Genomic DNA, 23848 nt, shown 5'->3' with positions numbered 1-23848 from the left:
GAAAGTGAGGAGGTGCAAGAAAAATAGCTAATTAGAGCAAGGGGGGGGAGAGAGAGAATAAAACGGAGAAAGCAAGCAAGAAAGGAGAGGATGTTCTTTGGCATGAGCTGTCGCTTCTTGGTAGCTGGCTTTCATTTGCGCGAGGGGAGTGCTTATGAGTGCAATCGTATGCAGACGGCCAGAGCTCCAGCCACAGTAAATAGCTCTCTCTGCACACCCACCTTGTCTCTAATGCAGGGCCTGGGAGGTTCTGCACGTCTACCAGTCCTTACTGGATGACAGAAGCCCGGCGAGGTCCCTCTACCCAACCCATTACTGCCCAACAGGCATGCCTCCGTCCTCCAACAGTTCACTCATTCATTGTTTACATCCAGGCTATGTATTATTTCTCTGTGTTGTATGTCGGGTTATATCTATGTTGCAACTTCGGGTCTGTCTTGAAAGAGCGATTTCCAATCCAAGGGGACTTTGGATTTATTTTTGTTTTTTTCTGTTTTATAAATACTTATATTATAAATTCTTACATAAAATATTTTACTTAATACAATTATTACCATACCTTGAATATTCTTATGTAATCAGTTACAACTCTTTCATAACTGTTCCTAGTAGTATATAGTATAGTGGCCACTCATATGGAAACGGATGGATAGCATCAGGCGTCCCTGACTTTCATAAAAAGATACAAGACGACGACTGTTATTAGATGGCTGAACATGGCAGAAGAGGTAATAATAACGCGTTAGACTGATGAAAAGATGACGAGGATAACACTGTATATCAAATTTTGCTCATAGTGCGAGGCAATATCCGCAAAAACAAAACCACAAAAGATCCATCAAGTATCTTTGCACGCTTAAGGATAATGAAACTATTCACCTTTGAGAAATAGAGCCGGAGTAAAACAAGGACTATCACCATTTTGGGAAAACATTTGGGAAATCTTTGCAAGCCTATTTGGAGTTACTTTTTTATACACAATTTTTTATACTAACCCAACCATATTTACAATGTCAAAAACACATCGTTTCCGCCATCCCTCCAATGACCCGCACGTAGCCAACCCATCCCATCTCCAAGATCTCTAAAGAGGCTGTCTGTTCCACGGCAGCCATGCAGAAACCTCACACCTGTCCATTATTGTCCATTATTTCTAGATACCTTGATATCCTGGTTTCAGACCATAGGGGGTGGACTGAGAAGATCCTTGTATATATGTCCCCGGGTTTTGCTTTGGTTTTGTGTTACAAAAAAAGGAAAATGAATGAAGACTGACTGGGGAAGTGAATGTCCAACCAGAACAGCTGACAGGTTGTGAGGAGTGGATGTGTTGGCAAACCCCTTATGAGAAAGAAACAGACAGAGGTTGCTGGATGGACCTGTGTTCAAGTCAAACGGTTGTGGTGGACATTTCCTTTATTGAATCTTTATAACTAAGCGCAGAGTTCACCCAAGTGGACCTGATGTGTCAGCAGCACGGTCACAGAAATTCAAACCTAGAACGGGACTTGACGTATATAGGTTGTGTGTCTGTGTGTGCTTGTGTACATGTGTGTGTGTGTGTCTCTACATGTGTAACAGAGCTAGCACAGCCCTTAGTGGCAGATGTGCATCAGAGCATTGACGTGACCTTCGTGTTGTCTGCACAGCAGTGATGTATTCCCCCGTTCAAACGATTATTTTTGCAGGCATTTAAGCACGACTCACCATGAGGGAGGTCAACTAACCATGAGCCCTTCTACCCAAGTGTGGGATTCCGGGTCAGTTGCCGTGTGACCCTACTGACCAATGAGTCCACAGCATGGTGCAGCCTGTGAGAAAGAGCCGCATGTTGCCGAACGACTGATGTAAGGGCATACACCGGAGGAGGTTGTCCATATTGTGCACACGGGCACATGTGTGTCGAAGGGGGGGGGTGCTGTGTATCCTGAGCGATGAGGGGCCCCCAAGCAGAGCTGCGACTTCAGCATTGTTCACCAGCCGTGGGTATCCATCATCTGTGACACGCCGGAGACGTCGCACGTACCGAGCTGAACATCTACACGCGTGTCCGCCCGCGCAAGGGACACCGCACGCATGAAGGAAGCGCCCCATCTCCGACGCGTGTGCGAATCATTTGGCAGGCTAACTCATCAGCAGAAACAGGCCTCCTCGCCCAAGGCTGGGGTGATCCATCCTGCTCTGTTGTGAGAGTACAACAGATAAGCTGAAATTCACAACGCTCTCTTTTTCAGGGAGGAAAAACCTGATTCCAGGGATTCACGTTCAACGTGAGATTGTGTCATCCCATGTGTGGTAATATAGAGACGCTGCAGTGATCACACGTTTACATTTGAAGCACATAAAGACAATTACCCCGAAGGTATCTGTTCCCGGCCAGACTCGTGGCAGACGCGCGGTGAGCAGATAGTGTGTGTGCTATGATTGAAAGGCGGAGGCTCCCTGAGGGAAAACGTACATATTGATTTGACAGTTTCAATTTGCTGCTCTATGAATACTCCAATTACGATAAATGGGACATTAGGTCTGAGGAGCAGGGCGTGGAGCGAGGATATTACAATTCAATGCGATGGATCAGAAACAACACTGATGTAATAAATGACCATCACTCGAACTGCTTTGGAGGCATCTTGCAATAATTGATTACGAAAAACGGATTAGGCAAATAGACAGGTAATGTAGTTTGTGTAATTAGATAGTGACACACGTCTGACATTCACTTGCCCGGGAGTCAGGCGTTGTATGAATAGAGCACAGCCACACTCTCTGCTCTGGTTTCACACAGCATTCCATTTAATAGAAAGTATCCCTGACTACTCTCCAACAGAAACACAAACAATGGTGTGAAGCTCTGATAGGCTGCGTTACTTATGACTTGATTTACATTTCAATTATTCATTTCAATAACTTTCAAGTCAGCAATGTTCAGCACAGCCATTTAGATTTACATAATTGCACACAGGTTACACACATATTTGAGGTAAATGATGTTATGAATGCCCAGTTCACAGTCCCCAAGCGAGAGAGGGGTGATTTAGCCTTCATGTCGAAAATAAAGAGGGCTTTTGTACTTTTGACACAATAAACTAGTTTGAATTGAGAGTCGAATAGACTTAGTTAAAAATTAAAAATATTAATGAAAAATGAAGACAAGTCAGTTCAAGTGGTAGTATTGGACTGCTTGGCATTAATTATATTGTAAAGGCTTTTTTAGATAATGTATCGGTTTCAGAATGTACATAGATTTTCCAAGAAAAAAACGAAAATGTGGTATAATTCAATATTCAAACGTTTTGCAATTATATTAATACAATGTCAGATGCAATGTCAAAGCACATTACATTTGTATTTGATGATATATAATATTCATAATATTACAAATTAGTATAGCAGAGCTCATAAAATAAGTGTTTTCGTAAGTTGTTACTCATTACTGAAATGTAGTGTAGCACGTCTGCTGTGGGTAAAAATAATCTCTGAGTAAGAATCATTCCCAAAGGAAATCATTTGGGAACGCCAAGACCTGAATCAATCGAGAATGAACTTTAAATAGAAAGTGCCCTTGAATGAATTACCAGATTTTTCTCCTGATTTGTTAGGCATGTGTGGAATTATTCCCATTATATAAATATGCAAAAAAGGTATATTCAAATAAGAAAATCAGGTGTCATCTTTATTACTTTTTATAATAAATATAGACTTATCTCAAGACTCAAATCACCTCATATCCTACAAACAAATGTGTTGTACAAAATAATGACGCAAGCAGCACTGCCTGGTGCATTAGCATCATACTATAGGCCCTCCACACACACACTCATACACACACACACAGACCCAGATAATCACCAAATGGCAGTCATCATCCCATTTGACAACACCATAAGAGACATTTATGACACGAATCCCAGTGGAAATGTACTAAACGTCATAGATTCCAAACCCATTTGTTTCAACACGAATATCCGAAGTCAATAGAGAAGAACAAAAATCACTATAATAACGTTCCAAACATAACTGACAAGCAGACAGGGCGGACAGCAGGGGACGTTCAAGTAGACCGATCGGTGATATAGTGCCCCCTTGTGGTCGTCCGCGGAACAACTGGTACATGAACGCGGAAGTAAGCCTCCTCTCCCTAGGTCTGCCTCGCAGCCTGCAGGAGCATAAGGAAGAAAGGAGGTCCCTGGCTGCCTGCCAGCGTAGGAGCCTGGTGGGCAGCTAATGCCTCGCAGCAGGTCACTAGGCGCCTCCGCCAGCAGCGGGGCTCCCACTATCCCAACCCATCCTTTCAACTTCTACTTCTTTGAAGCGCGAGTGTGGGGCTCTTATCAGCCAGCCCCCAGGGAACCCCTGAGTCTTCACCCCCCCCCGTCCCTGGTTAAGTAGGTGGGGTTGCGTGGGGGGTGTAGTGCGTCTGTGTGTGTGTGTTAAGGCGTGCTTGCGTCCCCATCTCATCTCAGAGGATCTGCTCTGTGCTGGAGGCGGAGATGTCCAGCAGTCTCCAGGCCGCGTAGGGGTTGAGCTCCTCCTGGTCCCGACACAGAGCCCACACGTACATGATCCTCTGCACCTTGTCCTGCACGCCGCAGGGAGCACAACGGGGGGTCAGCGATGGAATCGGAAGGACAAACGGCGAAAAAACGGGGAAAAAGTGATGGCTAGGGAGGAACGTTACTGAGTGAGAGAGTGTAAGAGACTTCGCCGAGCCTCAGCAAAACCCCAAAGGACAGCTGTCATTTTTATCTGCAGACATTAGGAAGCCGTCCATTAATCCCAGGAGCAGGTACATCCACCATTAATCCGTTGCGAGAGCACTTTCGCTCCGAACGCCAGGCAGGCCTCCAGCTGGACTCCGCCGCTCAGTGAAAACTTTGGCCAATCAAAACAGCGGAAGCGTGCCAGCGGCGCCTCGCTGAGCTATCGCCGCTGTCATTGAGGAGCCCTCCGTTTAACATTAGCGTTCTTCACAGGATTTGTTATTCAAAATAGCCACAGACCGGCAGTCTGGCTGATACGTGTCCTCCCTTGGGATCACATTATCAATGTAGATGTGCTCGCGTCTGGGAGTCAAATGTGAACCACGGCCACCGTTGACGGCAAACAGAAACATTGGCCAATTATGGCATTGTGCAATGTCCATATTTTAAGATCTCGTATATAGAAATATTATATATATTTCTCAATCTTTTAGAAAATGTTGCATTGATTTGTGTCGTTTTGATATCCAAGACTAAGAGAAATACATATACTGTATATACATACACTATATATACATAGAATACAATACTGTACCGACAGCGATATATTGTTTCTCTTTCTTCGGACTTATGAACTTATTGTAAGTCGCTTTGGATAAAAGCGTCTGCTAAGTGCCCTGAATGTAGAATACATACTGGGTCCCCCTCCACCACGTCCCCCCTGACGTTGCGGACCACCAGGACCATCTGAGCCTGGAAGGTGATGATGAGCACTGGGCCCTGCTCCATCATCTTGCCCATGGGCAGCTGGGGGTGAGACGGTGACGTAGAACATGAGACAGAAGCACAGGGAACAGCAGAGCAAGCCCCGCATTACCAACTACCAGCGGCGATTCTAGAGTCTGTGGGGGGCCCTAAGCAGGCCCTAAGCAGTGCACAGGAGTTTTGAGGGGCAGTTGCCGAATTGTTGACGAGGGGGGGCGGGGGGGGAGAAATGTATGTAGTAGAAGTATGCAGAGGTGTGTCCTTCTCTGTTAGGATTAAGATCAAATAAATGTTGATTAGATGCAGGTCCCAACAATTGTTCTCTGCAAATATATCGTATTGATTTATATTGAGACAAATTGTCAAACATATTTAATTGAAACGTTGAATAAAAAAAAAAAAGCCTTTTAAAAAAATTACTTCTGTTAGAATTGGCTTCTACCTCCCTAAGTGTTCTGGCAGAGTGAAACCACTTACATCAATACTGTCAATGTCCAGGATCTTAGAGTGGAACTGCAGACCCATGGCTTTGGCCTGCTGGATGGGGTGGGCCAGCTGACTGTACGTCTAACCACCGGGGAGAGAGAGACACAGTTTGAGTTTCACAAGGAATTATATTCTCTCCGGATAGATTGACAGTAAAGTCAGCCAATGAGAGAGGTCATACCGCTTCATAGCACCAGTCTCTCAGCACCTCCAGCTCCCCTCGAATCATCGCCTGTACAGAGGACACACACACGCACACACACACACACACACACACACACACACACACACACAACACACGTTTACATCGGAGAACTATCCTCCATGCCCCTCCATGAGTGATGAAGCACATATTCTACTTGCACGAACCGCAAACTTTTCTCACGCAGTGATTCAGCTTCAAGCAAAATTCGTTCAGATATTTCAACTTTAGCGAACAAAGCAATCTGTGTGGATTGTGCGAGTAGAGTCCCACGTGAAGCGTGTGGTCAGCGCAGCGCGCATTAATGTGCATCTATTCACATCTTTGCGTTGACGTTGTTATGTATTGGCGCCGCGCAAAGACTTTGCTTTGCTTTTGGTGTGAGCGCATCTCAACAACAGGTCAATACAATAACAACAGTTTGCCGCCAAACCCCAATGAGCCTGATTGGCTGAGAGAAAGAGAGCAGGGACACACCTCCAGGATGTTGGGGATGATGTCCCGTTCACACTGCCTGAGGAAGGAGTCTTTGTCGAAGGCGGGGTCTATTTTGAGAATCTCTGTGAGAACCTCCGACATCTCCGTCTTTGAGAAGAGTCCGCCTGATTGGTCAGTCAGAGTGTCAATCAGACAGCCACACACACACCAGGTGATAACGAAAGGCATGTATCCATGCTAAGACAATTTGGGGGGGGGTGGGGGGGGTTTCCATGGTTACCTAGGATGTCAGTCATCTTCTCTGTGACAGCACGGGACGCCCTAATGATGGTGTTGTCGCTCTCGTCATACTTCATCTTCATCTCGAAGAACCCTGGGAGGAGGAGGAAGAAGAGGGGTGGAGACGGGAGGCGGAGGGAGGGACGAGGGAGGATCGAGGAGTCAGAGAGAGACTCAGCAGAACAAGGCTCCCTATTCAGGGGTGATGAATGAACAACAACCGCTTCCTGACGTACGCCAGGAGAATTCAAATACACCCTCATCTTTAAACACATGAAAGCACACACACACACACACACACACACACGCACACACAGACAAACACACTTCGAAATGTATGTCTTTAGTGCGTGTAAAGTGCTGATGCTGCCGGAACATCAATACAAATTTAAATCTGTTGACTTAGCACAAAATCATGAAATGATGTCCAAACATAATCTATAACCACACTTCCTGAGCCAAAGACACGTCGGTTGTCATGCTCCTGTGCATAATAACTACAATGATGAAGTGGACTCGCTAATAGCCGAAGCATAGCAATGAGGTTACTCTGAATAATGCCACTTTCTATGTATGTCCCCACCCTGCCTGTCCAATTCTACTGCAGACCGTACAAACTGCAAGGCGCGAGTTGAGAAGGCAGGGCCTCAATTCGATTGCTTTCCCTGAGCTAATCTTAATGCGTGGTATTTGCATGCGTGTAATGTATGTTTGCTTCGGATGGGTGTATATGTATTTGCGATGACATGTTATTAATGTTCGCCAAGCCGGAGAAATTCTGACAGCAGAAAGATAAATTACCATAGCGACAAATTAACATGTAGTACACATGATTTAGTACCCCGGTTCCACCCTTTCAAAATAAAATAGCGAGTTGATAAGGCTGGGCTAATTTAGAATGCTTTTCCTGAGCGAGCCTTCATATATGATACTATATATTATTATGTGCGCATATTTGTGTGTGCATGCATTTAAAACCTTATTCACACATGCACAGTGAACAAGTTATCCGTCTCACTTTACGTTCATGTACCCAAATCATTACATTCTATGAAGAGTGATTAAGACAGACTAAAAACTGATTTTTCGTCAACCTGCTGATTACCAACTAAGGACAATTTAGAAACTCACATTGAAACAATCACTGTATTGCACTTTCAACAAGCCACCTAGTGGTGGCTTCACTGTATTAATCACTGTGTTGCACACTGAACTGAACACTGTATTGGACTTTCAACAAGCCACATATCCATCTATCCACACATCCAGCGATCTTTTCAATTTAAGTTTCTAAAATTTCAGTTGGTAAAGTCAATAGAAGTGAGCTAATCCTTACTGTTGACCACCACGTTGTTGTCCTTGAAATCCTTCCACTGCTGGAACCACTTTGAGTCCTTGTGCAGAACCACGCCCATGGCTTCCCTGCAACACACACACACACACACACACACACACACACACACACACACACACACACACACACACACACACACACACACACACACACTTTAGTACTAGCAGAAGTATTAGTGTATAATTCCCTTGAAATAAGTCAGGTTTTTGTTACCTACAGTAGCCCATAATGGACAGACGGCTCTAGAGAGGATGCATTTTATATTTTTTATCTTAATCTTACTTTTAAACTATGACCTTTAGTTTGAAAAACCTCATTACTTAGCTTCTCCTGTCCTGCTTTGTTGGGAAGGGAGAGGTGTGTGTGTGTGAGTGCGTGTGTGGGGGTGGGTATTCAGTTGGTTGCAATTCACAACCTCACCGCTAGAGGCCACTACATCCTACACACTACACCTTTGAATGACAATGTGCAACATCATTATACGATACACATTGTATACATCGCCATCTTGAGATATGCCCCCATTTCCCCGTCAGAAAACAATTACAAAGACCCCCGGTGGTCTACTGAGGGGTTCACATACTCGTTGGCTTCAAAGACCTTCCCCTGGTCCGCAGCCCCCTTGGAGGAGAACTCAGTCCTCTTCCTCAGTCTGGAGGGGGGGCGGTAGGGCCCGGTGTGGCCCAGGTCATCGATCTCCTTCTTCACACTCTCCATGCCCTGACAGCACACGGGCAGGGACATATCCACTATTGAACAGTGTCTATTTTCAAAATGTAATATATATACGAGTGATCACGCTAGGGTGATTACACCAGTCATAGTAATTTAGATTAAATGCGTTATTCTGTGGCCTTCCTCAACCTTCTCATAACCTCAGGACGAGTGGAAGTGTCCTGGTAGAGGGGTGCACAGCATATTGGTGGCCAGGTAAACGGGTTCTGCCAAGAGAACTTGTTTTGTTCCAAATAAAATAGGAAATGTTAACCAAACGCTACAAAAGTTTACGAAGAGGCCATTGTTATCAACAAAATGATAATGTGGTACCACTTTCATCAGTTTCTGTTAGTCTCTTTTTATTTTATACACGTTGCATTTTATGTTTCAATTTGTAATGTCTATCACGCCCTGCAGCAAAGTGAATTTTTCTGGAGAATAAAATAAGAGCCGAACTTCACTGAACTCAGTGGTCACTATTTATAAATGTACCTCCTCGGTAATGTATTATTTAATATAGCTACAACCGGCTGTAAAGACCCACTCTGTACCTGCGATATGGCTTTGAAGGCTCCTGTCTTCCCAAACTTCTCCCCGCTCCTGGACACAGAGTCTGCAGAGCTCTTGGCCGACTTGGCGGCCTCTTCCACACCCTCCTTGATCTTCTTCCCAAGGTCTGTACGACTCACCTCGTCCAGCCCCTGATCACACACACACACACACACACACACACACACACACACACACACACACACACACACACACACACACACACACACACACACACACACACACACACACACACACACACACACACACACACACTCTCTCTTTACTTCCTTTAGTGTATAACAGATGTCGATGGTTTACAGAGGTGGAGAAGAAGAGAGAAGGTAGAAATATATCGTCACATACCTCTTTTACTGACTCTGAGATGGTCCCAAACTTCTTTCTGAGTACTTCTGAGGTCTTCACTGTCTCAGACTCTATCGTTTTCTGAGAGAAAGATGAGGAGGAACATCTGTTAACAACAACCTCTTCCATAACCATGACCACAATCTGAATTCAAACTCATCTTTTTTCAAATCATGGGACTATTTTGTACATGCATTATCGTACAGTACACATTTGTTAAATGTTTGTTAAATCGCACAGGTTAGCACTGACGTATTTCTTGCGAGCCTGCTGCAGTGCGTCTGATTCTTCCAGCTTCTTGGCCTCTTTGCGGAACTTCTTGATGTTCTCCGTCATCTCCTTGTTCTTGTTCAGCTCCTGCTTCAGGTTCTCCAGGAACTCCCCGATGAATCCCTTCCGGCCCCCCCCTCTGGACGAGTGCCGGACCTGGGAGTGAATATAGAAGACACCACCATTGAGAGAGCATCCCTTGTTTTTTCACGCCCTCTTTTTGTCACATACTTTATGACAAACTGTAATTATTCATCCCCATTATTATTCATAATAACCCCCACCCCCCTCTTTCACACTTTTTGTATGTTGTACATCCTTGCACTTGAAAATAGTACTTAGCTAGGTTAAGATGCTACACAATGCTATCTTTGTTGTATACAGGGAATTGGTTAACCTAACGATTCTAAGTGCTTGGCACTCGGTTCTATGAACCTCCATTACTGTACCAACAGCAATAGATTGTTTCTCTTTCTTCTGACAACCTTATTGTAAGTTGCTTTGGATAAAAGTGTATGCTAAATGCCCTGAATGTAAATGTATTCAATTTCATAATTCTGCAAGAGACATTCCTCCAATTGGATTTATGGTAGATTCAGACACAATGTGACTTCAGAGGAAACGCATTTTGCTCAAGAAGCCTACAGGTAGACATGGGGTTCAAATCCAGAACTCTTTCGGCTGGGAGTCAAATATGCAAACAATTGTTCTCTGTATCCCTGTTCTCGTATAATGTAAATTTAATATAATAGTCATTGAGGTTGTTGGATGAGGAGCTTGTTTTCATAGTTCAAAAGAAACCATTGAAGGGGTTGACGGTGTAAAGATGTAAAGACTACCTGTGAAGAGGTGGTGAGGGATCCGCATACTCTGTAGAAGTGATGTCTATTATTGTGCAGGGGCATGTAAGAAGGACTGCACGCCTGTACACATCGCCTGACACATATCTAGAGCACAAGAAAAACACAATAAGCCAGTTTCCCAAGGTAAAGGACTGTTATCCATATGCTGCGTAGCATGTATACTCAAAGCATTGGCATAAAAACGGAAAATCAAATACATTGAGATGAATGAGTGTTGTGATTAATAGTATGCGATTAAGATTCGATTATGTACTTTCGGAACCCGATGTTGTTTTGCCCAACCACCTGCTTCGTCGTATTGTCCACCGATCTCGTAAACCGCCTATGAACTTTTAGTAATTGGTATTTTAAATAAACTTGTGTTGCTATAATAGTTAGATCGTTAACGCAGGTGGGGCTAAATTAAGCATTTATTTCAAAACTTACCTGGGAACACAGACACAAGGAGGCCGCCATCTTGGTTGCATTGCCTGTGACCTTTTCCGGTGATGACCTATCGTCTACGGTGGGAGGAGCTTCCACTATTTCAAATGTTGCAGGCAGATAAAATAATCTGCATGCAATTTCTTAACTAAGCAATTGATCAATTGGAAATTAATAATAATCACAAAACGTATGAGTTAAAAAATAAGCTAAAGCAGAGAAGCAATATAATTCTGCCAAGTTCACAACCTTTTGGTGCTTCATGCAACTTAACACTTAAAGTGGTGTTTATCAGGAATACAAAACTCTGCACGGAACAAACACACAACCAAATCATTTCCAAATGTTAAGATTTATTTATCAAAACACCTTAAACAACAAAGGCCTTGACAGTTAAAGAATGACAAAAAAATATATATGTGGTCACTAAAAAAGGGAAATAACTAAAACATCACTAATAAACCAAGTAAAAGTTGGAAAGGTCACTCAAATGACGGGTCGGTTGCACAGAATCAGGACAACATATGGAAGTTTGACGGACGAGTGAACTTATGCATTTCTATCAATCCTAACGTCGATCTCTCTGCCGTTGAGGCGGTATCCGTTCATGCTTCGGCAGGCGCGGTCTGCCGTCTCTGGGTTGTCGAAGCGAACCACGCCACAGCCCTTTGACTTGCCGTTCTCCATCTTGATGTCCGCATACTGCACCATGCCTACGAAAGTTAAGGAGATAACGTCAAGTCACAATTGGAATATTCCAGCCTGAATGACAACCTCAGGTCCGTCTTATCCTAGCTATCTTTGTTGTGTACGGGGAATGGGTTAACCTAGCGATCGTTTAGTGCTGGCTCTTGGTTCTATGAATATCCCTACTGCACCAACATAGTTTCTCTTCTGACAAATGTACTTATTGTAAGTCACTTGGTTAAAAGCGCTTGAATGTAAATGGGTCATTGTCTTGGTGTAGTACGGTTGAGGCAGAATGGCCGTTGTGCGGTTTGTGTTCTTACCACATGTACTAAAGGTATCCTTCAGCATCTTCCATGTGAAGTCAAAGGGCAGCTGCAAGACAAATCACACCAGGTCAGTCTAATCAAGTCAAACCATTTTGAACCATTTTTGAAGCAAAATTAACGAAACATTTACACAATGTGTCGCAGATCACTCACATTTCTGACAAAGATCTGGCAGCCCTTCCTGGCGTTGACTCCCCCGACTCCAGGCCCTCCAGCCCCGGCCCCCATGAAGGAGTTGCCCCCGAAGGAGTTGCGGTCCATGTCAGCAGGGCGGTCGAACTGCCCGCCGACGTTCCCGGCTCCCATGCGGTCCATATTGGAGCCGATGCGGTCGAGGCCTCCGGTGGGGAAGCGATCCAGACCTCCGGAAGACCCCATGCGGTCAAAGTTGTTCTGGCCCATTCGGTCGAGCCCGGTGTTGCCCATGCGATCCATGCCCATCGGGGAGCTGAAGTCCAGGCTGGTGCTGATGCGGTCCAGGCTGGACGGGCCCAGCCGGTCGAACCCGGCCGGGCCCAGGCGCTCCATGCTGGAGCTCATACGGTCCAGGCCAGAGCCTAGCCGGTCCATACTGGGCCCCAGCCGGTCGATCCCTGAGCCCATGCGGTCGAAGCCACCGGTACCCCCCAGCCTGTCCAGGTCGGCCCCGCGGTCAAGCCTGTCCATCCCCAGGCGGTCCATTCCTGCCAGGCGGTCGAGTCCGGTGCCCAGACGCTCCAATCCAGAGTTCATACGGTCTCCTCCGAGGGAGTTCCCTACGAGTCGGATCGAAGGGAGAACATATCAGAATTAGTACCAGCAACCAAATAAAGAAATTACTTGAAGCATTGTCACAAGATTTAAGAGAACAGTACTAACCCACGCCTCTTTCAAAAGAGTCTCCAAAATTGTTGCGGGTCATGCCCATTTCATTCCGTCCAAACTCCCGGTCAAAACCACCAGCGATCCCACGGTCCATTTCTGATGATGCAAGAGATCATACCATTAGAAGAGAGCGGCAGCACGTGAAAACGGTCCCCACATGCAGCAAGATGTAGTCCTTACCGTTCATTCTACCCATGCCAGAGGGTCCGAAACGATCCATGTTGTTTCCTCCGCCCCCTCCACCACCTCCACTTCCAAAGTTGTCCATACCTGAAGAGAGTCACATTGACACGTAAGGAACACATCCCTGGGAAACATGCTAGTTTGTTGACGATGGTTTTTGTTAGTTTCCATGAGAAGACATACCTCCTGCTCGGCCACCCATCCCACCAAAGTTCATTCCGTCCATTCCTACAAGACAAGGTTTGTCAAGGATTAGCCAACGTGTCACCCTTCTTTTTTGATGAAAACTATTTATTGAATTAACAACTACCTCCGGGGCCCATGTTCCCCATCCCGGCTCCCCTGCCTTCTCCTCTGTTGAGCTGGGTAGCATCGATGGGCTGGCCCCCTGGCCCTAGGCCAAGACCAATACCACTCAGACCACCTGGGCAGAGACCAAAAGGTGGCAAATTAACTTGATGGCCATTTGTTTTCATAATCAATACATTTTAACCACCATATGGATTGCATTCGTGTGCAGATTTTGAAGTTGACTTACGAGGAAGAGCAGCTGGTCTCTCAGGCGGTCCAAAATCTCCTTTGGGAAGAGACTTCTCATCCTGAAAAAATAAATAAAAGATGTTTCCCAAAATGATACGGCAACCTTTCTAAAGTTTAAAATGTGTATTTATTTTGTTAATATAGTATATTACTTACCAGTTTCACATGCATGACCCGATTGAAGAGCAATTGGCCATTAAACATAGCTGAGCATAATTTAGGAAAATTGTATTCAAATTGCACATAAAAGACAAAACTAAAAAAAGGAACATGACATTGCATTTCATATTAGAAAGGATACAGACAGCCTGGACCGCTTCAATGGGCATATCAAATGTCACTGTCCCCATCCCTCGGCTCTTTCCGTCTTTATCCTCGAGGATGTCCGTCCTGACCACCACACCCGCCATGCCAAACACCTCCTTAAGCTTCTTCCAGCCCACCTTGTAATCAAGCTGCAGAAAAAAAAGCAACACAGTTAAAAGACCGTAGCGCACACTCCATCGTCTAATTGTGAGGGGATCAAAATAAGGTTGTCCTTAAAGTAAAATTCAATGTTAATGTATGTTGCATGCCATAGTTGTATGTAAAACCAAAGGGTGCTTACGTTGGCCACAAACACGGTGCTCCCGATCTTGCCGGCCTGCAGGCCATGGATGATCTCATTGGGGATGTTGGGGTTGTTCATCAGGCTGGGTGGGATGTTCACGGTGGGGGGTCCGCCAGGGCCTGGCCCCATGCGGTCCATGTTCATGCGCTCCATGCCTCCCATGCGCTCCATGCCACCCATGCGGTCCATGTTCATGCCTCCCATGCGCTCCATCCTGTCCATGCCGCCCATGCGCTCCATGCCTCCCATGCGATCCATGTTCATGCCTCCCATGCGGTCCATGCGCTCCATGTTCATGCCCCCCATGCGGTCCATGTTCATGCCCCCCATGCGGTCCATCCGTTCCATGCGGTCCATCCCGCCCATGCCTCCGTGACCCCCGGGGCCTCCACCTCCGCCCTGGGCCTTGTGGGCCTCCCTCTGGGCAATCACGCCATCAGGGTCCTGAGAGGGGGGGGGGAAGCATGTTAGCAAAGTCAGCTAAAGGTGAGGGATTAATGATTCAGACGCTCACCAGCTTCCGCAAAAGACGGAATTGTTCAAAGTGTTCAAAGTTCACCTAGACTCTGCAATGAGTCTGCTGAATGCCCTAAATAAAATGTAAAATGGTCTAATTGGCTGTAGTGTGAAGTGTGTGCTCTACCTCTTTGACTTTGAGAGGACGCCCGTTGAGGATGTGTTTGTTGACCTTCTCCACAGCCTTCTTCATGAGTTCCTCGGTCCTGAATTCAACAACACTGAGAAGAAAGAAATTACTCATTACTGTGCACCTTGTTTTATACAAACAGACTTTGGTTGTGGAATATGCTTTAGCAATAAAGAAATTCAGCACTTGTTATCGCTGTGGAAGTAGATGGGGAAAATAAATCGAGAACTTACGCGCAACCCTTTGTTGATTGAAGACGACCAGGCAAACCATGGAAATGGGGAAAAGGACATTCAAGTTAGCAAAACGATTGTTTTCCAGAAATTAAGAGACTTTGGCATATAAGTGGCAAATGTAATTGATCACAAGTAAATTTACATGCACATAACATGTGAAGAGTCACAAAAAATAAATAAAAAAACATATTGGACAGGATTGGTTTTGCTTTCATAGACTCAAGGTTTACAGATCATAAACCATTGTTCACAACTAGAATTAAACATCCAATCCCAAAGTAGCATTGGCCAATTACAAACCCTCTTCAAAAGGATTTTCCAATATTCACCTCCAAAGATTTTCCGGTAAAAACCACTGTGCCACTGAAGCAATTCTAAAGAATGAGTTACGAGTAACCACCATGTTACAACCTCTTGCGGAACGGGACCCCCATGACACGTATTGTAAGGCAACAGAAAATCACAACATCGTTGGCAATCGCCGAGATTGGCTACCGAGAAACCTGCTAGATAAAGATAAGCCTCCCGAGAGGGCCTCAATGAGTCGCCAGACAACACCGAATCCACTCATCCTGCGAACCACCATCGGAGACACTGACCCTCAGGTTCTCAGAGTCACCACAATTACAATAAACCCAAGAAGAGGGTGGGTCGGTCTATCGTTATTCAGTGTTTTGATTCATGTGTTTTCACTTACCCTTGATTTTCCTTCTGCGTCCATTAAGTGTTCCACGTACGTTACCTCACCCACTACAAATCAGATTCCAGAGACGACACACACCAAAGGGAGAGAAGCCGAGAGAACAATGGGGGTTTAGAGCAGACACACAAGTCGGCTGGTGACAGCGGGCTCCGACTGACAGTCCAGAGCCTCTTCCCCCGCACATCAGCGTCCGCAGCAACACAATCCGGTACAGGTCTACAAAAAGCAAGCTTGTGTCGCACAGGGCGAGTAAATAAGTGACAAAATTCTTAGCCTGTCCTTGTAATATCCCCCGAAAACCATGAGCCATAACGGAGGACAACTGGAGTTTGAATAGCGGTCAGCCACTGGAAATGGTTGCGCTGCCATCGAAAGCCACATTACATACTTGTCCCAATTTCAATTTAAATCTCAATCTGTCCAGCCCACTACATGACCACCAAGTTAAGACTTTGTCAAAAAGACAACTGCAGTCGATACACCAGTAAATCTTCATTTCCCGCTGATAACTGACTATAGAGAAACAATCTACCAACTGGCTACACAAAATAGGGGGGGAAAGAGAATCAGCAGTCTCCAACATCTGCTCCCTAAATGGACCTGCGAGCAAATTCAACAATTCACATTTTTTGTTTAAATGGATGGCTGTATCCTGCTAGTAGAAGATCATGAGTGTTCAATGAACTAACACCACTGACCAAACCTCTACAGACAAGGACAGGACGTAAGAAGCTGCTTCGTTTTGTAGACCTGTACCCCAAGAAATTCCAAACGCACATCTGTGATGGTCACAACATGGGAGACCTGCTGAGAAACATTGGCTGTGTCAAAGGTCAAACCTAAAAAAAGAAAATGCAATTTAACTGCACAGTCAGTTGTACAACCACAACATAATCCACCGGAAAAAGGACAATTGGTGACCTCTTCAACACATACTTCAGCGTACTTAAAGCAGATGTATACGTTGCATTGCATTTGATACACCTAATGCTTTCCCGAGCCACATACCTGAGGAACAAAATGAACAGATGGACGGTTTTTACAAGCCCAGTATAAAATCGATATTACAAGCTCAAGATGTGTTGACTGTGCCATGGTAAAATGCAACAATGCAATTTAGAAAATGGCAGCTTTCACCAGTGTACACAACAATTTAGTGTAGTATGTGCTTCCAAAATGCACTTCAGGGAGTCTACCAAAAATACAGCGCAAACCCCATTGATGATTCCAAACCACGGAATTCCCATCTTGAGTGACAACAATACAAAGGGTTCAACTTCCTCTTCGAAGAAACAAGGTCTCCCTTGCCTCAGCAAGTTCGGTCAAAATCCATGTAGACAAAAAGTGGATATCTTAAGTTAAGCGAAAATCCTTATTTCAGTTTTTTTATTTAAATATATATTTATCCGTTCAACTGATTCCAACTGCACCCTTAGAAAAAACGCTGAATGAAAGCCTCGACGCCTTCAAATCTTGAGTAGTCAATCAAAATGACCACTGAACCTGCATCCTCTACCATGGCGATGGAGAAAAGAAGAAATTAGTATTCTATCCATCACCGGAGACCCTACCTTTTTCTTTCATTAGGTCTTTGAGTGCCTGCCATTTCACATCGTATGGGATGTTGCTGACAAACACACGGTATCGCTTGTTCACATTTCCATAGGGTTCAAATCGTCCGCCACCGCCTCTCTTCTGGGGCCTCTCCTTTCTGCTGGGCCCGGAGTCATGCTTAGGTTTACCATTCACTTCCCTGTAAAAACACACAAAAGTAAAATATTCGTGGTTATTTTCCACCAACAACTGCAAAACATCTGGTACAATGTGACGGGAGATTCACATTTTAGTTTGGCAAACATTATTGTGCTCAATTCTACACAACGGCTACATTTGCGCTCCAGGATTTAGACGGATCCCGGCCACGCGTAGATAATCACAGCGCTTCTGCGACTTACGCATTGTGAAAGGAAAAACAAAGGGTGTGTACGTTTTAGATCCATACGAATAACCACGTTTACTCAATGTTTTTTCACATAATACCCTTGCAAAAATTGCCTAAATAAAATGACCCGTGTAGCATGTTGGGGCTACGAAACGCTAACAAAGAGCCCTTGAATGAGTCGACGGAAGGGAAGCTTCGTTACCCCTGCAATGGCTGCTGCTGCGGGGGAGGCTGGACTGGCTTCTCGGGGACGGCTTCGACCTTAACCTCAGTCGACATCTTCTTGCGCAGTTGGAATGGTTTCCTCGTCAAATGAATTCAGACGATATAGAGAACGCACTATGCAAACAAATGTAATGCAAATCAAACCAGGGTGAACCAAATCCGAAGGGCAGCTACGTCCGCGTCTCGCCAAGCTACTGAAATGGCGGACAGAAAACGTCGCTGATAAATATTCCCCGACGTCGCCAGCCCATTAGGCGAGAGGCCGAGAGCATGCTGGGAGTTTACGCACCGGGAGGGAGTAGCGGCGGGTTCCTGCTGCTGCAGTTTCAGGACCGCACTTCTAGGACCCTCGTTTTCTCGATAATAATATGCCTTCGGGACGCGAGTTTTTATGTTCTTTGGAGGGCACATTCCTCTCCTAAATAACTCAATGGCAGGTAAGGAAAGCTAGAGGAAACACATCATGTATCTTACATTAATCTAATACCAAAATTTAACAATATCAAACATTCTCACCTAATAGTAAACTTAACAATATAACCAGCTACAATTAGCAATGTATTAATGTACAATCAAATTGTATTTTTTAATTAAACAGTGGTGTGTGTATAATGAGTGAGGCGTTTTATATCTACGGAAGAGGATTAGGGCCATATGTGAATTTTTTCGAGTTCTGACTTTGCTTTAAAGTCAAAACTCTTTCTATTCTGACTTTAAAATTTGAACACTGAGAATAAACTCAGTATATAACTCATAATGTGTGGCCCTAATCGTCTACCGTAGATATTAAATACAATAAAGGTAAAATTGTATTCAAAATATAGCTGATTTTAAAGAGACATTCTTCAATGACTACTTTTTTAAATTGCCGGACCACCAGCATCAAGGTTGTCCCGTACCCCCTCCTCCTCTTCTTCCTCCTCCCTCCTCCTTCTCCTCTTCCTCCTCCCTCCTCTTCCTCCTCTTCCTCCTCTTCCTCATCCTCCCAGGAAGCCACCCCTCCTTGTGGACGCCGCTAGCAGCATCCCGTGTTGTTATCAACCATTGTTTTTTGTCTGGACCTGATTTTATATATATTCAGTCAAAGGTGTTGTGAGACTAATTTAGATAAAAAATCAATACTAGCCATGGGGAACCGAGACGATGAATATGATTTCTTGTTCAAAGGTATGTGAGCATTATAAATACGAAGTGATCGCTAGCTAGGTTAGCATGCTAGCTATGTGAACCATGATGTACCACCACAAGTGCGTAAATACAAGCTACCATACAACATAAGTATTCTTCGTAAGTCTTTTTGTAATTAGTAAATTATCAACTACAACATGTACGTATAACTCCTCAGATTGTTTGGTATGGCTTGTCTACGTTGAGTTTTTCTGACATACAAGCAAGTTTTATGTCAGAACATAAAACCAACGTGATTGAGATATAACTTTACCACAAAGGGGACGTTAATAGTCCTTTATGGAAACACAAGTTCAGAAGTGGATGTTGTGTAACCCATATTGGAAATAACTCAAGAGCATCTTACACATCCTGGTGAAGTAATCAGAGAAGTGACAAGACAAACGTGTAGGCTATGGCTGTTACTGGCTATGGCTGTGAAGTCAGTGTTATTATTAACTGGTTGGTCCAACTATATCAAGTATTGAACCATATTAAAGCATTTATGCGCCAACAATTATGGATTCCATGACGATTAAGTCCTACTTCTCTATTTCATAGCAGAATGCAAGAATAAGGCTACTAGGTTCACTTTGCCAAATATGTTCTTTAGTGTAAGAAAGTTACGCAGTATGTTCAGAAAATGCATCACATTTTTCCTGGATTCTCCCAGATATTTTGAATCCGTAATTTGATTTAATCCAATATAAGGGCGTTTGTTTCCTGGGCACTTTTCAGCCCTGTGTGACGTGCATGAAATGATATGCTACCTCTTGTTAAATCGGCGCAAAAGCAACAATTGTAGTATCTGTCATAGGGGGATAAGATAATCTTTATGGATGAAAATTGTGTGTTTTGCTTCTAGTTGTACTAATCGGTGACTCAGGAGTAGGGAAGAGCAACCTGCTTTCCCGCTTCACGAGGAATGAGTTCAACCTGGAGAGTAAGAGCACCATCGGGGTGGAGTTTGCTACCCGCAGCCTCCAGGTGGACGGCAAGATGATCAAGGCTCAGATCTGGGACACAGCTGGCCAGGAGCGCTACAGAGCCATCACATCAGCGTGAGTTGGTTTGAGCTTGTGTTATGTTAACACATGCAATGTGTTATTGATGCATCCACATGCATCTACCCTACCACTGTGTCAATTTAGGGTTTGTTCTCATGCGACTTCAGTGACTTTGTTAAAGATGAATGCAGAGAAATAAAATGTCACTCATATTGTTCTTCTACTGTACAGAGCTATTAATTTTTGCTCTGATATACATCTTTTGCACTGTCATTGCCATGCATTTCTGATCAACAACGTAAAGCAATTCATAGCTTATAGCACAAAATAGCCACACATGTGTCATGTCCAATGTCAAGCTTTCATCTTCATGTTGTCACCATCATCAAAACTGGGGGGGGCGGGGGTTAAAATAATTCTAAATCAGGATGCTCTTTTTAGATATAGAAAAAAACATTAATAAAACACAATTTGTGCACTGTTAAAAGAAACACAAGTACATTTGACAAGGCCTGGGCAATAAAACAATAAATTATTGTATCGTGATAGCCTTTTGATCAATATCAGTATAAAACATGTTCAGTATATATCAATAAGATACTGGACCACCGAATCTAGCAGCTGGGTTTGTTACACAAACACGGTTCCATACTTATTTACAATATTTGAGTGTTTTTCACTGTTTCGACAATGGAGTATTTATCAATGAAGAACAGTGGTAGGTCATATTAAGTGTTAAACAGAAGTGTTTAAATCCAGCATGGTAATTCCTAGTCTTTTTAGGTCAATAAAATGATCAATAGTTATCGATATCGATCAATATGATCAAGTTATATTGTGATATGTCTTTCAGCCATGTCGCCCAGGTCTAATTTGACTCATTGTAAATCCTTTCCCCTGCATCGGTGGTTTGACTGCAGGTACTACCGGGGAGCGGTGGGGGCTCTCCTGGTGTACGACATCGCCAAGCACCTGACCTACGAGAACGTGGAGCGCTGGCTCAAGGAGCTCAGGGACCACGCCGACAACAACATCGTCATCATGCTGGTGGGCAACAAGAGCGACCTGCGCCACCTCCGGGCCGTGCCCACGGACGAGGCCCACGCCTTCTCAGGTAAGCCCCCTGGAAAACATTGTTAATCAGCCACTGGTTTTCAGGGTTGGATTCTGAGACCTCTGTACGCAAGCATACATGGTTCGTTGATGTATCCTTTCCGTGTTTCCGATTCAGAAAAGAACACCATCTCCTTTATTGAGACATCGGCACTGGACTCTACAAATGTAGAAGAAGCATTCAAAAACATTTTGGCAGGTAAGAAGAGATTCTCACAGGATGATGATTCATTGTAGGTCATTGTTGTTGCACAACTGCATAAGCAGATGTAGGGATTCGAAGAATAATATACCTATTTTGTTTCTTTACCTCAACATATTATGCCGTTTTGATATTGATATTTCACCTTACAATTGTTTTGTTTATCTTTGTACAGAGATCTACCGCATCGTGTCACAGAAGCAGATGGCAGACAGGTTTGCACACGACGAGTCTCCAGGCAACAACGTGGTAGACATCAGTGTCCCTCCCACCACCGACAGCCAGAAGGGCAATAAACTCCCGTGCTGTCAAGGCCCGTGAACTCCAAACACACTTGTGTCTTTGTCCCACCTGATCTTCTCTTACACGGCACCACACTCTCTTCATATCAAATTCCCCCCACCTATTCACCTTTTTCCCCATATCACAGCTCATGGCCAATGCCCCTGTTTCTGTTCAGTTTTACTTGGTTGTACAGTCCTTTACTGTTATATGTGAATTCACCTGTGCTCTTCTCTTTTGTTGTTGAAGAAAGAAACTGAGAAAAAGCCTTTATTTCACTTTGTATGGCAAGCTTTTGTTGTTTAATTGAGACGATGTGAAAGTTCCTGCAATGTAGGAAAGGGGCAATTGTGCATGTTTTGAATGAAGTCTAATGAAAGTCATGGAACCTTAAAGGCTGATTTGTACTTCTGCGTTGAATAGCCACCGGAGGTTTGCAGTAGGTCTCTTTGTCACGTGTGTAGCCAACAGAGGCCCGCTTCCTCTTTTCCCCCTCCATTTTGTAGCTGATGGTGAAAACAACATGGAAAGGATAAAAGTTAATAAGTTAATTTGTTGTTGACGCATCTGCACATTATGAAGGTCAACACACTTAACCATAAACGCTAATACCAGCATAGACACCAACCACGAAACCGTGCAGCTATTCAAAGCAGTATAATTCAGCCTTCACTGGCCCATGCACTTTACTGTATGCGTTGGTGCATTTCAACAGTGACCTCTAGATGGTGCTGCTGTGTAAATAAAACACTGGCAAATGAACGCCACCTGATGTGGCAGTATTAAAAGTATGATTTCTCACTGTATTTATTAAACTGTATCTGGCTAAAGTTTTACTTTACGTAAAAATGCATACAAATTTGCAATAAAATCCTTTACAAAAGTATTCTGCTAAATGTTCGTTTTTGAGGGACAGCTTCACGTTGATTTCGACACAATAAGAAAAACAGATATGCAGAGTTTCGGTGAACTCAGCACTGAAGCATTTAAAAAAAAATACAAAGTTGTTGAGACAGTTCACCAAAACAAGCAGTTTAACAGTGTGCACGGCAGAGACAAGCCTGGGACTCTCCATCAGTGGAGCGTTGCCCACAGAGGACTTAATGGAGTTTCACATCGCCTTGTTGGCCAGCTAGAGAAGGTGAACCTCGTGTAGCCCTCAGTGACCTTTGCTGTGGAGAAGACAGACATTTTATCATCCACAGACTGAACCTCCCACCAGAAAATGGTCATTTCTATTTGGGGAATTTTCTAAAATGGAGTGAATCAATAAAGAAACAACATTTTCTTTAGATTCAATTAGTGAGTGAATATACAAATGGAATGGACGGAATCCTTTGATGTGGCACTGGTACTACATTGGAATTGTACAATTTGAACATTTTAAGTACATCATAAATGGGGGCAGGTTTTTTATATATATATATATATATTATGAGGAGGACTATATACACAAACAGCACAGAGTACATCTTAAAGGATAAAAAGCAATACCGTATTGGTTCAAAGTCAAAATATGAAACGAAAAATGCACCCAGTCCCAGGGGCCAAATAGATAACCTGCGCGCAAGCGACGGCTGCAATGACCCAGATATCAGTCAGAGGGAGCCAGACTGTTCGAATACAACCCAAGCTGCTGCCTGTTCCCCTATAACAGCCACGGGTACTGTTAGTCGATGTGAGAACCGCCGAGGAGCAAC

At 44.2% G+C, this 23848-nt stretch overlaps 3 protein-coding genes across 4 annotated transcripts; 1 reads left to right on the top strand and 2 right to left on the bottom strand.

The window, feature by feature from the left end:
• Positions 1 to 3652: 3652 nt before the first annotated feature.
• timm44 (translocase of inner mitochondrial membrane 44 homolog (yeast)) lies at positions 3653 to 11460 on the bottom strand. Its single transcript, XM_084473396.1, has 13 exons — positions 11416 to 11460; positions 10966 to 11073; positions 10109 to 10282; positions 9857 to 9937; positions 9493 to 9642; positions 8808 to 8944; positions 8207 to 8292; positions 6872 to 6964; positions 6631 to 6755; positions 6133 to 6183; positions 5943 to 6032; positions 5397 to 5507; positions 3653 to 4579 (listed from the first exon to the last, which is right to left on the bottom strand). The coding sequence occupies exons 1-13, from the start codon at positions 11443 to 11445 to the stop codon at positions 4460 to 4462; spliced, it is 1356 nt and encodes a 451-aa protein (XP_084329522.1). The 5' UTR covers positions 11446 to 11460; the 3' UTR covers positions 3653 to 4459.
• A 292-nt stretch (positions 11461 to 11752) lies between these two features.
• On the bottom strand, positions 11753 to 17757 carry hnrnpm (heterogeneous nuclear ribonucleoprotein M). Of its 2 annotated transcripts, XM_084473259.1 has the most exons (13): positions 15505 to 17757; positions 15269 to 15362; positions 14623 to 15069; positions 14317 to 14470; positions 14172 to 14221; positions 14014 to 14074; positions 13786 to 13899; positions 13659 to 13703; positions 13473 to 13562; positions 13287 to 13388; positions 12582 to 13183; positions 12423 to 12474; positions 11753 to 12125 (listed from the first exon to the last, which is right to left on the bottom strand). In XM_084473259.1, the coding sequence occupies exons 2-13, from the start codon at positions 15332 to 15334 to the stop codon at positions 11962 to 11964; spliced, it is 1947 nt and encodes a 648-aa protein (XP_084329385.1). In that variant the 5' UTR covers positions 15335 to 15362; positions 15505 to 17757; the 3' UTR covers positions 11753 to 11961. The 2 variants fall into 2 exon arrangements, with proteins under 2 accessions (XP_084329385.1, XP_084329386.1); XM_084473260.1 differs by lacking the exon at positions 15505 to 17757 and having other exon boundaries at positions 15269 to 15387.
• Positions 17758 to 19371: 1614 nt separating this feature from the next.
• LOC311353192 (ras-related protein Rab-11B-like) lies at positions 19372 to 23034 on the top strand. Its single transcript, XM_084473019.1, has 5 exons — positions 19372 to 19544; positions 20410 to 20605; positions 21472 to 21665; positions 21783 to 21863; positions 22042 to 23034. The coding sequence occupies exons 1-5, from the start codon at positions 19505 to 19507 to the stop codon at positions 22185 to 22187; spliced, it is 657 nt and encodes a 218-aa protein (XP_084329145.1). The 5' UTR covers positions 19372 to 19504; the 3' UTR covers positions 22188 to 23034.
• Positions 23035 to 23848: the final 814 nt, after the last annotated feature.

This window comes from Micromesistius poutassou (assembly GCF_964030765.1).
Source record: "Micromesistius poutassou genome assembly, chromosome: 9".
NCBI classification, from domain to species: Eukaryota; Metazoa; Chordata; class Actinopteri; order Gadiformes; family Gadidae; genus Micromesistius; species Micromesistius poutassou.
The sequence above is the reverse complement of the archived record's forward strand: the minus strand, read 5'-3'. Positions and strand labels throughout refer to the sequence as shown.